General features: G+C 41.5%; 1 protein-coding gene across 2 annotated transcripts in view; it reads right to left on the bottom strand.

Annotated features, from left to right (window-relative positions):
* The window catches only part of LOC135517600 (endoplasmic reticulum metallopeptidase 1-like), a 38300-nt gene extending 25412 nt beyond the window's left edge, over positions 1 to 12888 (bottom strand). Inside the window, exons 1-3 of one of the 2 annotated variants that reach the window (XM_064942052.1) lie at positions 12816 to 12888; positions 12363 to 12673; positions 5224 to 5519 (exon numbers count right to left, since the gene is read on the bottom strand). In XM_064942052.1, coding sequence (XP_064798124.1) covers positions 5224 to 5519; positions 12363 to 12631 — 565 coding nt within the window. In that variant the 5' untranslated portion in view covers positions 12632 to 12673; positions 12816 to 12888. The other variant, XM_064942053.1, reaches the window with a different exon arrangement.
* Positions 12889 to 16720: the final 3832 nt, after the last annotated feature.

The raw sequence follows: 16720 nt of genomic DNA, 5'->3' as shown, positions 1-16720 counted from the left end.
TCTCCCAGTCCCTGCAGCTGAAAAACATCCCTACAGCATGATGCTGCCTCTACCATGCTTCACCAGGGATGGTGCCTGGTTTCCTCCAGACGTGACGCTTGGCATTCAGGTCAAAGAGTTCCACGCGGTCTGTCATGTGCCTTTTACTGAGGAGTGGCTCCGTCTGGCCGCTCTACCATAACTTCTTATGGCTTGGGGGCGCTATTTTCACGTCCGGTTGAAAAGTGTGCCCAAAGTAAACTGCCTGCTACTCAGGCCCAGAAGCTAAGATGTGCATATTATTAGTGGATTTGGATAGAAAACACTCTGAAGTTTCTAAAACTGTTTGAATGATGTCTGTGAGTATAACAGAACTCATATGGCAGGCGAAAACCTGAGAAAAATCCAACCAGGAAGTGTAAAATCTGAGGTTTATAGTTTTTCAAGTGGTTGCCTATCCAAGATACAGTGAAAATTTGGTCCGATTGCACTTCCTAAGGCTTCCACTAGATGTCAAGTCTTTAGAATGTTGTTTCAGGCTTCTACTGTGAAGGGGGAACGAATAAAAGCTGTTTGAATCAGGGGTCTGAAGTCATAGAATTGTCCGGTTGGAATATTATTGAAGATTTATGATAAAAACATCCTAAAGATCGATTCTAAACATCGTTTGACATGTTTCTACGAACTGTAATATAATTTTTTTTAAACTTTTCATCTGGACTTAGTGCTCGCGCCTTGTGCATTTGGATTACTGGACTAAACACGAACAAAAAGGAGGTATTTGGACATAAATTATGGACTTTATCGAACAAAACAAACATTTATTGTGGAACTGGGATTCCTGAGAGTGCATTCCAATGGAGGTCAAAGGTAAGTGAAAATGTATTATGCTATTTCTGACTTTTGTTGACTCCACAACATGTTGGGTATCTGTTTGGTGGCTGAGCACTGTACTCAGATTATTGCATGGTGTGCTTTTGCCATAAAGCAGGAGAAGTATATATTTAATTCTATGCATAACACTTGTATCTTTTATCAACATTTATGATAAGTATTCCTGTAATTTGATGTGGCTCTCTGCAAAATCACAGGATGTTTCGGAGGCAAAACATTACTGAACATAATGCGCCAATGTAAACTGAGATTTTTGGATATAAATATGAACTTTATCGAACAAAACATATATGTATTGTGTAACATGAAGTCCTATGAGTGCCATCTGATGAAGATGATCAAAGGTTAGTGATTAATTTTATCTCTATTTCTGCTTTTTGTGACTCCTCTCTTTGGCTGGAAAATGGCTGTGTTTTTTGTGACTCGGCACTGACCTAACATAATCGCATGGTATGCTTCCGTCATAAAGCCTTTTTGAAATCGGACACTGTGGTGGGATTAACAACAAGTTTATCTTTAAAATGGTGTATAATATGTTTGAGGAATTTTAATTATGGAATTTGTTGTTTGAATTTGGCGCCCTGCATTTTCACTGGCTGTTGTCAAATCGATCCCGTTAACGGGATTTCAGCCGTAAGAAGATAAAGGCCTGATCGGTGAAGTGCTGCAGAGATGGCTTTCCTTCTTGAAGGTTCTCCCATCTCCGCAGAGGAACTCTGGAGCTCTGTCAGAGTGACCATCAGGTTCTGGGTCACCTCCTTGAACAAGGCCCTTCTCCCCCGATTGCTCAGTTTGGCCAAACGGCCAGCTCTGGGAAGAATCTTGGTGTTCCAAACTTCTATGTTCTTGGGGACCTTCAATGCTGCAGAAATGAATGTTTTAGTACTTTTTCCCAGATCGGTGTCTCGACACAATCTTGTTGTTTCAGAGCTCTACTGAAAATTACTTTTAACCACATGGCTTGTTTTTTGCTCTGGCATGCACGGTCAACTGTGGGACCTTATATAGACAGGTGTGTGCCTTTCCAAATCATGTCTAATCAATTGAATTTAACACAGGTGGACTACAATCAAGTTGTATAAACATTAAGGATGATCAATGAAAAACAGGATGCACCTGAGCTCAATTGACACTTATAGAAAAGGGCCTGAATGTAAATAAGGTATGTTTTTTAATTTTAATACATTTGCTAATATTTCTAAAAACCTGTTTCACTTTGTCATGGGGTATTGTGTGTAGCTTGATGAGGAAAGCTTAGCCTAATGGTTAGAGCATTGGACTAGTAACCAAAAGGTTGCAAGAACGGATTCCAGAGCTGACAAGGTACAAATCTGTCGTTCTGCCCCTGAACAAAGCAGTTAACCCACTGTTCCTAGACAGTCATTGAAAATAACAATTTGTTCTAAACTGACTTGCCTAGTAAAATAAAATACAAATATATATTTTTTAATCAATTTTAGAATAAGGCTGTGGCGTAACAAAATGTGGAAAATGTCAAGTGGTCTGAATACTTTCCGAATGCACTGCATAGGCCGCAACAGTAAATCTTCACCTGACTGAAGCCAGGCAACAGGTGTAAAGGCATGGGGAGGTCAACTCAAGAGTGTTGGTGGTTACTATGTGTCAGTATCTAGAGCAGTGACAAAAAAACATGCAGATTTGTATGCTGACGAGAAATACAAGTAGGGCCTACATCAAGATCATCTGATCTAAGCTGTCAAGTCAGCAGATAGAGCACATCAAGGCCATAGAACTGTTTGGCCATAATGATCATCATTATGTGTGGAGGAATAAGGGGGAGGCTTGCAAGCCGAACAACACCATCCCAACCGTGAAGCACGGGGGTGGCAGCATCATGTTGCGGGGGTGCTTTGCTGCAGGAGGGTCTGTTGCACGTCACAAAATAGATGGCATCATGAGGTAAAAAATTATGTGGATATTTTGAAGCAACATCTCAGTCAGGAAGATAAAGCTTGGTCACAAATGGGTCTTCCAAATGGACAATGAAACCCAAGCATACTTACAAAGTTGTGGCAAAATGGCTTAAGGACAACAAAGTCAAGGTATTGGAGCGGCCATCGCAAAACCCCGACCTCAATCCTATAGAAAATCTGTGGGCAAAACTGAAAAAGCGTGTGCGGTCAAAGAGGCCAACAAACCTGACTCAGTTACACCAGCTCTGTCGGGAGGAATGGGCTAAAATTCACCCACCTTATTGTGGGAAGCTTGTGGAAGGTTACATGAAACATTTGGCCCAAGTTAAACAATTTAAAGGCAATGCTACCAAATACTAATTGAGTGTATGTAATCTTCTGACCCATTGAGAATATGATGAAATAAATAAAAGCTGAAAGAAATTATTCTCTCTCTATTATTCTTACATTTCACATTCTTAAAATAAAGTGGTGTTCCTAACTGACCAAAGACACAGACTTTTTACTAGGATTAAATGTCAGGAATTGTGAAAAACTGAGTTTAAATGTATTTGGCTAAGGTGTATGTAAACTTACAACTTCAACTATAGATAGATAGATGGATAGATACAGTGGGGCAAAAAAAGTATTTAGTCAGTCACCAATTGTGCAAGTTCTCCCACTTAAAAAGATGAGAGAGGCCTGTAATTTTCATCATAGGTACACTTCAACTATGACAGACAAAATGAGAAGAAAAAAAATCCAGAAAATCACTTTGTAGGATTTTTTATGAATTTAATTGCAAATAATGGTGGAAAATAAGTATTTGGTCACCTACAAACAAGCAAGATTTCTGGCTCTCACAGACCTGTAACTTCTTCTTTAAGAGGCTCCTCTGTCCTCCACTCGTTGCCTGTATTAATGGCACCTGTTTGAACTTGTTATCGGTATAAAAGACACCTGTCCTCAACCTCAAACAGTCACACTCCAAACTCCACTATGGCCAAGACCAAAGAGCTGTCAAAGGACACCAGAAATAAAATTGTAGACCTGCACCAGGCTGGGAAGACTGAATCTGCAATAGGTAAGCAGCTTGGTTTGAAGAAATCAACTGTGGGAGCAATTATTAGGAAATGGAAGACATACAAGAACACTGATAATCTCCCTCGATCTGGGGCTCCACGCAAGATCTCACCCTGTGGGGTCAAAATGATCACAAGAACGGTGAGCGAAAATCCCAGAACCACATGGGGAGACCGAGTGAATGACCTGCAGAGAGCTGGGACCAAAGTAACAAAGCCTACCATCAGTAACACACTACGCCGCCAGGGACTCAAATCCTGCAGTGCCAGACGTGTCCCCCTGCTTAAGCCAGTACATGTCCAGGCCCGTCTGAAGTTTGCTAGAGAGCATGTGGATGATCCAGAAGAAGATTGGGAGAATGTCATATGGTCAGATGAAACCAAAATACAACTTTTTGGTAAAAACTCAACTCGTCGTGTTTGGAGGACAAAGAATGCTGAGTTGCATCAAAAGAACACCATACCTACTGTGAAGCATGGGGGTGGTAACACCATGCTTTGGGGCTGTTTTTCTGAGACCAGGACGACTGATCCGTGTAAAGGAAAGAATGAATGGGGTCATGTATCGTGAGATTTTGAGTGAAAACCTCCTTCCATCAGCAAGGGCATTGAAGATGAAACGTGGCTGGGTCTTTCAGCATGACAATGATCCCAAACACACCGCCCGGGCAACGAAGGAGTGGCTTCGTAAGAAGCATTTCAAGGCCCTGGAGTGGCCTAGCCAGTCTCCAGATCTCAACCCCATAGAAAATCTTTGGAGGGAGTTGAAAGTCCGTGTTGCACAGCAACAGCCCCAAAACATCACTGCTCTAGAGGAGATCTGCATGGAGGAATGGGACAAAATACCAGCAACAGTGTGTGAAAACCTTGTGAAGACTTACAGAAAACGTTTGACCTCTGTCATTGCCAACAAAGGGTGTATAACAAAGTATTGAGATAAACCTTTGTTATTGACCAAATACTTATTTTCCACCATAATTTGCAAATAAATTCATTAAAAATCCTACAATGTGATTTTCTGGATTTTTTTTCTCATTTTGTCTGTCTTAGTGTACCTATGTCTGTTAAAGTGTACCTATGATGAAAATTACAGGCCTCTCATCTTTTTAAGTGGGATAACTTGCACAATTGGTGGCTGACTAAATACTTTTTTGCCCCACTGTATGTATGTGTATGTGTATGGGTGGGTGGGTGGGTGGGTGGGTAGGTAGGTAGGTAGGTAGGTAGGTAGGTAGGTAGGTAGGTGGGTGGGTGGGTGGGTGGGTAGGTGGGTGGGTGGGTAGGTAGGTAGGTAGGTAGGTAGGTAGAGTTGTGAGTAACATAACGAAAAAGACATATGTTGTATTGTACTGTACCTGGACTGTTGGCCACAGTATCAAAGTGGCAATTGGCCAGCATGAGGTGCTGAGCCCCAGCCTTGGGCTCCAGACGGACAGCAATGTTGCTGACCTTACAGTAGGATGTGATCCCTCCCAGGAACTTATAGGAGCCTGTGGGTCTCTGTACGTCCACAGTGACAGAGTTGGGTCCTGAGGCGCTAATGGTTTTGATGTGCTCTATCTGCTCCAGCAGGAAGTTTACCGTTAGGACCTCGTTCTCCCGGCTGCCCACGGGACGGGGACCGACGCTGGTGATGCGCTCCAGGTGCTTCCTGGTACCAGACAAGGCATACAGGGAGTCAGGCAAATATGCTGAGGTATGGCCATATCCATATACAAGGACCCATGAGCACCAACATGTGAAGTACATAGGAGCATGTCAAATTGGGTGTAAAATGAAAGCTAGGCAAAGGTTTTGATTTCTTTTCAAACAAATGGAAAGGAGGTCAATAAAATCATTATTATAAAACGTGTTAAAAAGGTATTAGAAAAATATCAAAACACAATAATGTTGAAGTTCCCTGCCAACTCATAAACGCAACACGTGTTGGTCCTATGTTTCATGAGCTGAAATAAAAGATCAGAGAAATTATCCATATCACAAAAAGCTTATTTCTCTCAAATTTGGTGCCATAAGCCACCTCCAATATCGTTTTAGAGAATTTGGTAGTACGTCCAAACGACCTCATAACCGCAGAAAACCTTTAACCACGCCAGGCCAGGGCCTCCACATCCGGATTTTTCACCTGCGGGATCGTCTGAGACCAGCCACCAAGACAGCTGATGAAACTGTGGGTATCTCATCTGCGTGCTTGTCATCCTCAACAGGGCCTTTACCCAAATGCAGTTTGGCATCGAACCCGACTTGATGGCCAATGGTACCATGGAGAAGTGTGCTCTTCACGAAATTAATCCCAGTTTCAACTGTACCGGGCACACGGCATGGCATTGTGTGGGCAAATGGTTTGCTGATGTCAACGTTGTTAACAGAGTGGCCCATGGTGGCAGTGGGGTTATGGTATGGGCAAGCATAAGCTGCAGGCTTATAATTTCATTATATCGATGGCAATTTGAATGCACAGAGACTGTGACGAGATCCTGAGGCCCATTGTTGTGCCATTCATCTGCCACCATCACCTCATGTTTCAGCATGCAGCATGATAATGCACGGCCCCATGTCACAAGGGTCTGTACACAATTCCTGGAAGCTGAAAACGTCCCAGTTCTTCCATGGCCTGACATGTCACCAATTGAGCATGTTCCTCTGCAAGACCCAGAGTTACCTCTGCTGCAGAGGATAAGTTAATGAGTTACCAGCCTTAGAAAATACTGCCCAAATAAATGCTTCACAGAGTTCAAGTAAGAGACATCTCAACATCAACTGTTCAGACGAGGCTGCGTGAATCAGGCCTTCATGGTCGAATTGCTGCAAAGAAACCACTATTAAAGGTCACCAATAAGATGAAGAGACTTGCTTGGGCCAAGAAACACGAGCAATGGACATTAGACCAATTAAACATTAAACTCGAAAGCCCAGGAAAATGAACAGACATAGTAGGCGACAATACTGTAAAGTAGGCCTAATAATGCTAAAAAAATAATGCTTAAATAAATCGACTGCTGGTGGAATTGGCATGCTGACTGCAGGAATTGTATTCCAAAGATTCCATTTCCAAAGAGATTATTCAAGCCGTCGACTCACTGATGAATGAAGATGAGCGATCGGCAAAGGCCATCTGTAATCGGCTGCACAAAATCAACATCGCTCTAATCACAGTCAGAAGACAGTTGAAGAAACTTGCATGGATTTATGGAAAGGCTCAGTAAGAAATGTTATGTTTTTTTATTTTTTTATTCTCTGAACATTAACCATGTGTTTGCTTGTTTTGTACTGTTCTGTAGTTTCGACCCAATGATTCGTCTGACAAACAAAGAACTTTGCGTCCTGCAGGAACAGGCATGGATCAAAGCTGGCGAGACATTCAATGATGTCATCTTCACAGACTAATCAACCGTGGCCCTTGAACAATTTGCTCAAAATTGCTACAGATAAAAAGGAAGAAGGTCAAGCAAGCAGAGTCCCAAGCATCTTGAAACGGTTACAAAAGTAACTCTAAAAGCTTTGATGTTCATCAGTCCACGGTAAGACAAATTGTGGACTGTTACTACTCTCCCCAGGAGTGGCCGTCCTCCAAAGATGACTGCAAGAGCATAGTGCAGAATGCTCAATGAGGTTAAGAAGAATCCTAGAGTGTCAGCTAAAGACTTACATAAATCTCTGGGGACGATTCTACAATACGTAAAACACCAAACAAGAATGGTGTTGTAACGAGATTTGTCTTCCTCTGACGAGGAGTATGAAGGATCGGACCAATATGCAGCGTGGTGCGTGTCCATGTTGATATTTAATAACACAAAAAAACTCAATAACAAGGAGACCGACCGAAACAGTTCTGTCTGGTGAAGACACAGAGACAGAAAACAATCACCCTCAACTAAAATGGGGAAAACAGGCTACCTAAGTATGATTTTAAATCAGAGACAACGAACGACACCTGCCTCTGATTGAGAACCATACCAGGCCAAACACATAAATACTACATAGAAAAAAGAACATAGACTACCCACCCCAACTCACGCCCTGACCACACAAAGACATAATATAGGAACTAAGGTCAGAACGTGACAGGTGTTCATGGGAGGACACAACGGAAGAAGCCATTGCTAAAATATGGACAGTTGAGTTGTTTGGAAGGAACACACAACACTATGTATGGAGAAAAAAAAGTCACAGAACACCAACATCAAAACCTCATCCCCACTGTAAAGTATGGAGGGAGTATCATGGTTTGGGGCTGCTTTGCTGCCTTGGGGCCTGGAAAGGTTGCTATCGTCAACAGAAAAATGTATTCCCAAGTTTACCAAGACATTTTGCAGGAGAATGTAAGGCTATCTGTCCGCCAATTGAAGCCCAACAGAAGTTGAGTAGAACAGGACAACGACAAAAAACAAGTAAATCAACAGAAGAAAATATGCCTTCTGGAGTGGCCCAGTCAGAGTCCTGACCTCAACCTGATTGAGATGCTGTGGCATGACCTCAACAGAGCAGTTCACACCAGACATCCCATGAATATTGCTGAACTGATCAAGTTTTGTAACAAGGAATTGTCCAAAATTCATCCTGACCGTTGTGCAGGTCTGATCCACAACTACAGAAAACGTTTGGTTGAGGTTATTGCTGCCAAAGGAGGGTCAACCAGCTTTTAAATCCAAGGGTTCACATACTTTTCCCACCCTGCACTGTGAATGTGTACAGTCTGTTCAATAAAAACAAACATAATGCAGAATTCACAGCCTGCTGAAAAACAAAATGCCTCCAGTTGTTGAAACACAGAATATCTATGGGGCTTTTATATAATAATAATAATAATAATAATAATGCCGGGTTAATAATAAATCATTTTAACCCCTTTCCACTTGTTAAAGATTCCAATATATAAAAGTGTTTTTAGCCACAATCGGCCCCAACCCCAATGAATATAATCGGGCACAGTCGATAGCGCCCTGGACTTCGGGATAGAAAGTTGAGGACGAGAAACTTGCTCCCTGCTTGTATCATTACATTGGTGTCAGAAGTGACCGGACCTTGCATCCACAAACGTACGGCCAGTGAGCGCGTTCCTATAAGACGTTGAGTAGCAAGCAAGCAATCGACTGCCGCTTGAGCATGCTTTTGGTGCACTGTCGATAGCACGCTGGACTTCGGGCTAGAAGATCGAGGGTTCCAAACCTGCTCTCTGCTTGTTTATTACATTATTAATCTAATATATATATATATATTAAATTCCAGAACATTAACCATGTGTGTCCTCTTGTTTTGTATCTCTTTGATTTATTAATGAAAACCAGTCCCCATGCCGGTCTCAGAGCAGCGCGAAACCGTGATGAAACAGTCGATCACATGTCATTCAGTAATATTTATTCCCATAGTAATTCGTTGAAATTGCCTGCAGCTGTCCATCACTACTGTAAATAAAAACACAGCATCTTGTTTACATTGTTTACTGTAACCACAATGTCACAAATCATTTGTATCTACCTTTCCAATTACTTTTAGAGTTTGGGATTTACAAATTTGCGCTTTTCATGTCATTTTTCGGTAAACCCATTTTTGGATTTAAGTATCACTTTTGCCCTCCGAATTCATAAGGGGCATTTTTCGTTTGGGCACATCTACTCTTGTGACAATATCTAATAAATAAATCGCCAAGTAAATAAGGGTGCATTAGGAAAGTAAAATGGCATCCGAAACAGACGGCGGGAACATTTTTCCTTTTAGAAACTAATAAATGGCGTCCAGGTCATTTTCGTTTCTCTTAGAATAACAACCTTAGTGTTACAACAGTTTTAGTAAGTAATATGCTACAGTCCGGTAACAGCTTCTTCTGACCAAGTAACAAAACAAAAAGTGTATTTTTTCCCATGTGTGTGTGCAGGACAGAGGAATAGCTATTCTTACACTATTGTTCTAAATTCAATCACCTTCTTCATCCTCATCATTCAGTTCATTGAAATCAAATGATGAAGTCGTGCACAGTTATCAGATTATTATTTGGTTTATATTGCCCATTCATTGTCAGTTAGTGACACCGTAGCCCATTGGGACCCAAAAGCATAACGAGTGCTCTAACTCCTCCCCCTTACGCTGGGCTGGAGCAATGAAGCGGTGTACAGAACCACACACATTACCTCTAAGTCCCGCGGCATAAACTCGCAACTTTTAAAGGAGGAACCACTGTAGTTACAATTAGGCCTTGATTTTAACGCCAATTAAAAATATATTGTATGGTAAAGCCTTGCTTTCAACGTCCACAGACGTCTGGACCAGCGTTTATTTGGCCCAAACATTGACGTCCATGATTTGTTCACAAATCTTAACCAATCAAAGACGTTTATGTTTCACAAGTTTGGACAGTACAAATCAGCAACGAAAAGTAGAGTATAGTTCAGCACAGTACAGAAGAGTACAGTAAAGATAAGTAAACTATAGTTCAACACAGTACAGTAAAGGAAAGTAAGAGTATAGTTTAGGACAGTACAGTCCTGTACAGTAGAATAGAGTTCAGTACAGAGTAGAGCACACCAGAGTTGAGTACACTATAATATACTGTACAAAACTTCACTGTTCTGTACTCTACTGAGGTCTACTTTGATGTCCAAACTTCTGAAACAGACTTGATGTCAGGCATGTAGACCCCCACTTCCAACCACTACCTATTCTGGTCCCAGATCTGTTTGAGCTGTCTTGACAACTCCTATGGTCATTTGTCATGCTTTATCACCATGAGTTGGTAAGACAGCACAAACAGATCTGGAACCAGGCTACCCCTTTCCTTTCTCCGCTCAAGAGACGGAACTGCCGTAGCGCGCTTTGCCCCCGAGCATCACGAGTTCGCGCCCAGTGCTGGGCAGTGGCTGTATAAACATTTCACTTCACCCACTATAACATCTGCTAATCTGTGTACATGACCAATACACTTTGATTTGGAAGTCCCAAAAGGGCTATATGGGTGTGGCTAAGTAAACTGTACTATCCAAATAACTTCAGATTCCTTTTCCTTTGTCTGGCAGGTTTGTCCTCAGATTAAGTAGCCGTCACATTATTTGACACCTTCATAAGGCTAATGTATGTAGACTCCCACCTCATAACTTCCTTTCCTCCACTAAAGAGTCACTAATATAGTTTGGCTAATAGAGTCCTTTCCTGTATGTTAGCCTCAGGGTTGCCCTCTGATTATATAGTCTATACAGCCTATATGTGTCACATGAACATTCATCAAGTGTATGTGTCTACTTTTGTCTCTCTATGTAATAGCGTCAAGAAGCAGGATTTCATCAAATAAGCAGCTGCTCTTTGATTAACTGAACAGCAGACATCAATCAACTGTTTATAATTGGAATGAAAATAAGCTAAGCTGCAAGCCTTCAAGTATCTATGCTGCAAAAGTCTATGTACCAGGGGGCTAGGGGTCAGTCTGTCCTATCTGATGTCATTCTCCTGTCTTATCTGGTGTCCTGTGTAATCTTAAGTATGCTCCCTCTAATTCTCACATTTCGTTCTCTCCCCTTCCGGAGGACCTGAGCCCTAGGACCATGCCTCAGGACTACCTAACCTGACGACTCCTGGCTGTTCCTGTCCCCAGTCCACGTAGTCGTGCTGCTGATCAAGTTTCTGCTGTTTTTCCTGTGGTTATGGAACCCTCACCTGTTCACCGGACATGCAGCCTTGTCCTGGACCGTCTGTTTTCGACCCTCTCTCTATCTATTTATATTATTTTTAATAAATCTATGAACATCTTGAATAATGATCTGGCTTTAATGGCCATGTACTCTTATAATCTCCCCCTGGCACAGCCAGAAGAGGACTGGCTACCCCCCTGAGCCTGATTCCTCTCTAGGTTTCTTCCTAAGTTCCTGCCTTTCTAGGGAGTTTTTCCTAGCCACCATGCATCCATATCTTCATTGCTTGCTCTTTGGGGTTTAGGCTAAGTTCTGCATAAGCAATTTGTATCAGCTGCATAAGCAATTTGTGACATCTGCTCATGTAAAAACGTCTTTATAATTACATTTTATTTGAATCAGTTAAGCCTATGTACAGGAACATTGGTCTCTCTGTCGGCTGATATGGCCTTCACTACTGACAGGTACAAACTGTCAAGAAACAACGGAGAAGCATTGTTTTCCATTTACTCCTCCAATTATCAACCGACCTTAGCAACACCCTAGTGACACCTGGGGTGTAATTAGTCGAAACAGTTTCGTTTTCCAAAGAAAACGAGAGTTTCTATTGGACACATTTAGGTAGATCCCTCCCTATTTAGTTCCGTTTCAGAAACGTTTTGCAAAAGAATGTGGGTTAACTTGCAGGACAACAACTACCGGTGGATTGGACTGTTAGTTGCTAGGTGGGACTCGCTGAGGTAAACAACTAGAGGAAAGGTTAGCTTGCGCAACGGGGACTTTAAAGATAACCTGGAAGTGATATCGTGAAATAAGTTATAATGCAACTTGTTGAGATTCGAGAATACATATTATGCAACAATATCAAGATTTACCTTGCCCTGACAGCATTGAACTCGCCAGTAGCTTTTCCAAAGACAAGTTGCTGTAATGATAAATGAACAAGTCCCCATAGCACCAGAATAAATACAGTCACCAGTGCGACTCCGACGCCTTCGTGTAGCAGGTAAAAGCTCACTTTGGGTTTCTTTTTCACGACACTGCATCCGTTGGTTCCGCATTGATCCTCAGGGTCATAATTCCTTTCGGAAACATTGTTTTGCAAGCAGGCTTTTATTCTCCTAATATTGGTGCCACTCTGCATCCTTGCCACTGGTAGACCTTCAAGCGTCGCTTCGGTGAACACCTGATGGATGACGAGAGGGGGAAACTTATTTCACTACAAGGAAGCAGACGATGGTATAAATAAAATCGAAGGTGGTCTTATCAATTCAATACCTATTGGGTATATTGGTTATGGGGAGAATACTTGTAAATAAAGGCCATACCTGTGCACACAGTCCCAGTGATATTTTCCCTTCTCAATTGTCAGTCACTTACAGCCTCCTGATTTCCACCAATCAGCGTGCCCGAATACATATTTGGACTCTGACCCCTCCCACTCCAGGTCAGAATGCGGGGGCTCGTTTAATCTGGCCCAAACGAAAGATGAATGCATTCGTTTTGGAACCGGGCTGCTTCCCAGGCACAAACCAATTTCCCCGTTCAAAACCAACGGTGAAGTCGGTTCAAGACAAAAGTGACATCATTAAGCACGTTGAGTAATGAGTAGAGTTATGTGTTTCCACGTGCAAAAGTGATTGCTTTTGATTAAACCACATTATCTGCCTTCCCAATGCAATCTAGTTTGAAATACTCAAACATGTTTTAAGGAAAAGAGATATTGTATGTTTCTGGACGATGCACCTTGTTGACAACCTGACCAAGCGGCGCAGATTACTGTTCGATTTGAGAAGGCGGCTCTTCTCTCACCGTTTTTCCCGTTTACGTCATTGGCCATAGACCGGTAATCGCAGCTCAAAATAATCTAATCCGCCCAGTGGCTATCGTTGTCGGCAGATGAAGGCGCAAATTTGACTGCCGACCAAATTTTCCGTCAAGCGAAATACAAAACGCAACATGCAACAATATCAAAGATTTTACTGAGTTACAGTTCATATAACGGAATCAGTCAATTGAAATAAATACATTAAACTTTAATCCAGGGATGCAACTTTCACTGGGGACATGTCCCCCCCACACATTCTGAAATTGTATTTTTGTCCCCTCAGTTTTGTAATTGGAATGTGATACAACAGGAGGCAACGGTATGCTTTAGGACCATGGGGATGCCTCCAAGTGGTTGGGTAGGCTGTTTGGAGTGTTTATAAAAAAGTTGCCACTCCTGCCCTAATCTATAGATTTCACATGACTGGGAATACAGATATGCCTCTGTTGGTCCCAGATACCCTTAAAAAAAACGGGCCTCACAATGGGCTTCAGGATCTAATCACAGTATCTCTGTGCATTCAAATTGCCATCAATAAAATGCAATTGTGTTCATTGTCCAAAGTTTATGCCTGCCCTTACCATAACCCCACTCACCATGGGGCACTCTGTTCACAACGTTGGCATCCGTAATACACGTTGACAAGACGCCATACATATAGTATGCGGTTGTGAGGCCGGTTGGAAGTATTGCCAAATTATCAAGAACTACATTGGTAGTTAACATGAATGAACATGAATTTATCTGGCAACAGCTCTGATGGACATTCCTGCAGTCAGCATGCCAATTGCATGCTCCCTCAACTTGAGATGTGGCATTGTGTTGTGTGACAAAACTGCACATTTTAGAGTGGCCTTTTATTATCCCCAGCACAAGGTGCACCTGTGTAATGATTATGCTTTTTAATCATCTTGATATGCCACAACTGTCAATTGAATGGATTATATTGGTAAAGAAGAAATGCTCACTAACAGGTCCGTAAACAATTTTGTGCACAACATTTGAAAGAAATACGTTGTGTGTGTAGAACATTTCTGGGATATTTTATTTCAGCTCATGAAACATGGGACCAATACTTTACATGTTGCGTTTATATTTTTTATTCAGTATAGAAGTGTTATGCTTGCATCCGCAATAAACCACAGATTATTTATGTGATGTGTGCAACTGTGTGGTGGTGACCAATAGCTAATACATCTCTGGATATAGACACATCTGCCTTGTTCTTGCCGGATAGCCTAACAATCAGCATTTAAGCCAAGGAATGTGGGCAGAGCTAGGCATGTTGGACTGGGACACGTTTTAATATGGTGAAATGACTCATTGTACAATGGTTCCACCGTGGTTCTGTGTAGCCTAGTTATACTAATAAATATGAGACCAGTGTTTTGCAGTTAACTTCGTCTTTGACTTTATATGTCAAATATCTGAGTCGTAAACAGGGAAACAACGAGTCCCAGACAGTTCGCAAAAGAATACACCAGAGGGGGGCATCGTTTACTAGGCTACTTAAATTATTAGGATCATCTGGTTAACACCAATGTTTGGAATACATGGAGTTTGTTGACAAAACAGACCATGGGACACCTTTTCACACAGATTTTTTTGTCAAAGGTCCACAGTGGATCTTTGTAAACTCTGCAATTATATTGGAGATAGATTTATAGCAGTGAATGTAATCGATTAAATTTACTGTTACAGTATTTATAAATAGCCAGGGAAAGTAATTGTTCTCACTTTATGGTAGAACATTCATATTTTTCTGCTTGACTGGTGCTTTTACCTGAACTGACAAGATTTTCTTGTGAACACAACCAAACTACTTATTTTGCTCAAATAGAGAGAACACAATTTAATTCTTTCTTTGAAAAGATGGGCCTGGCTGAGAATTTAACATTCAGTTTTCCTGAGTGTAGCACTGTTTACTGCAAGTTTCGGGAATATCTTGTAACCACACTTTTTTTTACTCAACTAGAGAATGAAATAAATTGTGTTTCTTTAAAAAGATGGGCCTGGCTGACATGGACTGTTTCCTCACCTTATTCTCCTTGTGGTTATCCATGGTCGCTGGTTTAAAAATGGAACAAGGACTGAAGCAATAAACTCCTTATTTTACTCAGATTGAATTAAAATGGTGTTTCTTTGAAAAGATGGGCCTAGCTGACATGAAAAATACATTAAGGGGAAAGGATCCACAGAGGCTGATTATCTTTCTGCACATCTGTTACGGATCCCTTTTTGGCCCGACAGTTTAAGGGGGATGGTAATGAGACCCGTAACATAACTCATGCAAATTATAATAGTGATAAAGCAAAAGTGTGAACGAAATAACCAGGACAACTGAAATCTACCATCAAACTCAAGGTTTATTTGAAAACACACGGTAATGGGGGGAGTAGGAAAAGGGGCTGAGCTGGACCCAAGGAAAGAAACAATAAGTATTTTTTTTAAACTAAGCTAGACTAGCCTACTTTAACAACAGCTAACTAACTAACCAAAAATACAGTGGGTGGTCAGCCCAGTTCTAACTAGTGTATTTAAAAGTCTACCTACGGGTAGTGTATGCTCATGGGCGACTTGTCTTGGATTCCCCTTTTCCCACCAGCAATCAAACAAACACCATAACCAAAACAATACTCACAGGTGATGACAAAGTGCTATGGAGGTGCTCAAACAAAAGAGAGGTTAATACACAACGAGAGAGTGAAACACAGAGACCTACAGACATGGCATTTACAGAGAGATTGCGCTCTAGAGCAAACAACTGACAGGGTTTTTAAACCAAGGGAAAGGAACTGTGATAGGGTAGGAAAACAGGAGGAGGTGTGTCTGATTGATGATTGATTGGTGACTGATTGGGGAGTGAGCAAACACAGGATACATACACACGCACAGGATACCTGTATCCGTAACAACATCTCTTTATTTACAATGCTGGTTGCATTGTACATTTCTTCTCATCACAGGGATTTAACAATGCTTACACCTATCCAATACTTGGATATCCATGAGCGGGATGGACAATTGGTATGCAGCCATTGATTTCAGGTAGCTTCATCAACAGATGGAATGTGTCACAAATTGCACCATATTCCCTATACAGTGCATTCAGAAAATATTCAGACCCCTTGACTTTTTCCTCATCTTGTTACGTTACAGCCTTATTCTAAAATTGATGAAACCGTTTCCCCCTTCAATTTACACACAATACCCCATAATGACAAAGCAAAAACAGTTTAGACATTTTAGCAAATTTGTTCAAAATAAAAACTTAAATATCACATTTACATAAGTATTCAGACCCTTGACTCAGTACTTTGTTGAAGAACCTTTGGCAGCGATTACAGCCTTGAGGCTTCTTGGGTATGGCGCTATAATCTTCGCACACCTGTATTTGGAGAGTTT

The sequence above is a fragment of the Oncorhynchus masou genome, chromosome 28 (genome assembly GCF_036934945.1).
Source record: "Oncorhynchus masou masou isolate Uvic2021 chromosome 28, UVic_Omas_1.1, whole genome shotgun sequence".
NCBI classification, from domain to species: domain Eukaryota; kingdom Metazoa; phylum Chordata; class Actinopteri; order Salmoniformes; family Salmonidae; genus Oncorhynchus; species Oncorhynchus masou.
The sequence above is the reverse complement of the archived record's forward strand: the minus strand, read 5'-3'. Positions and strand labels throughout refer to the sequence as shown.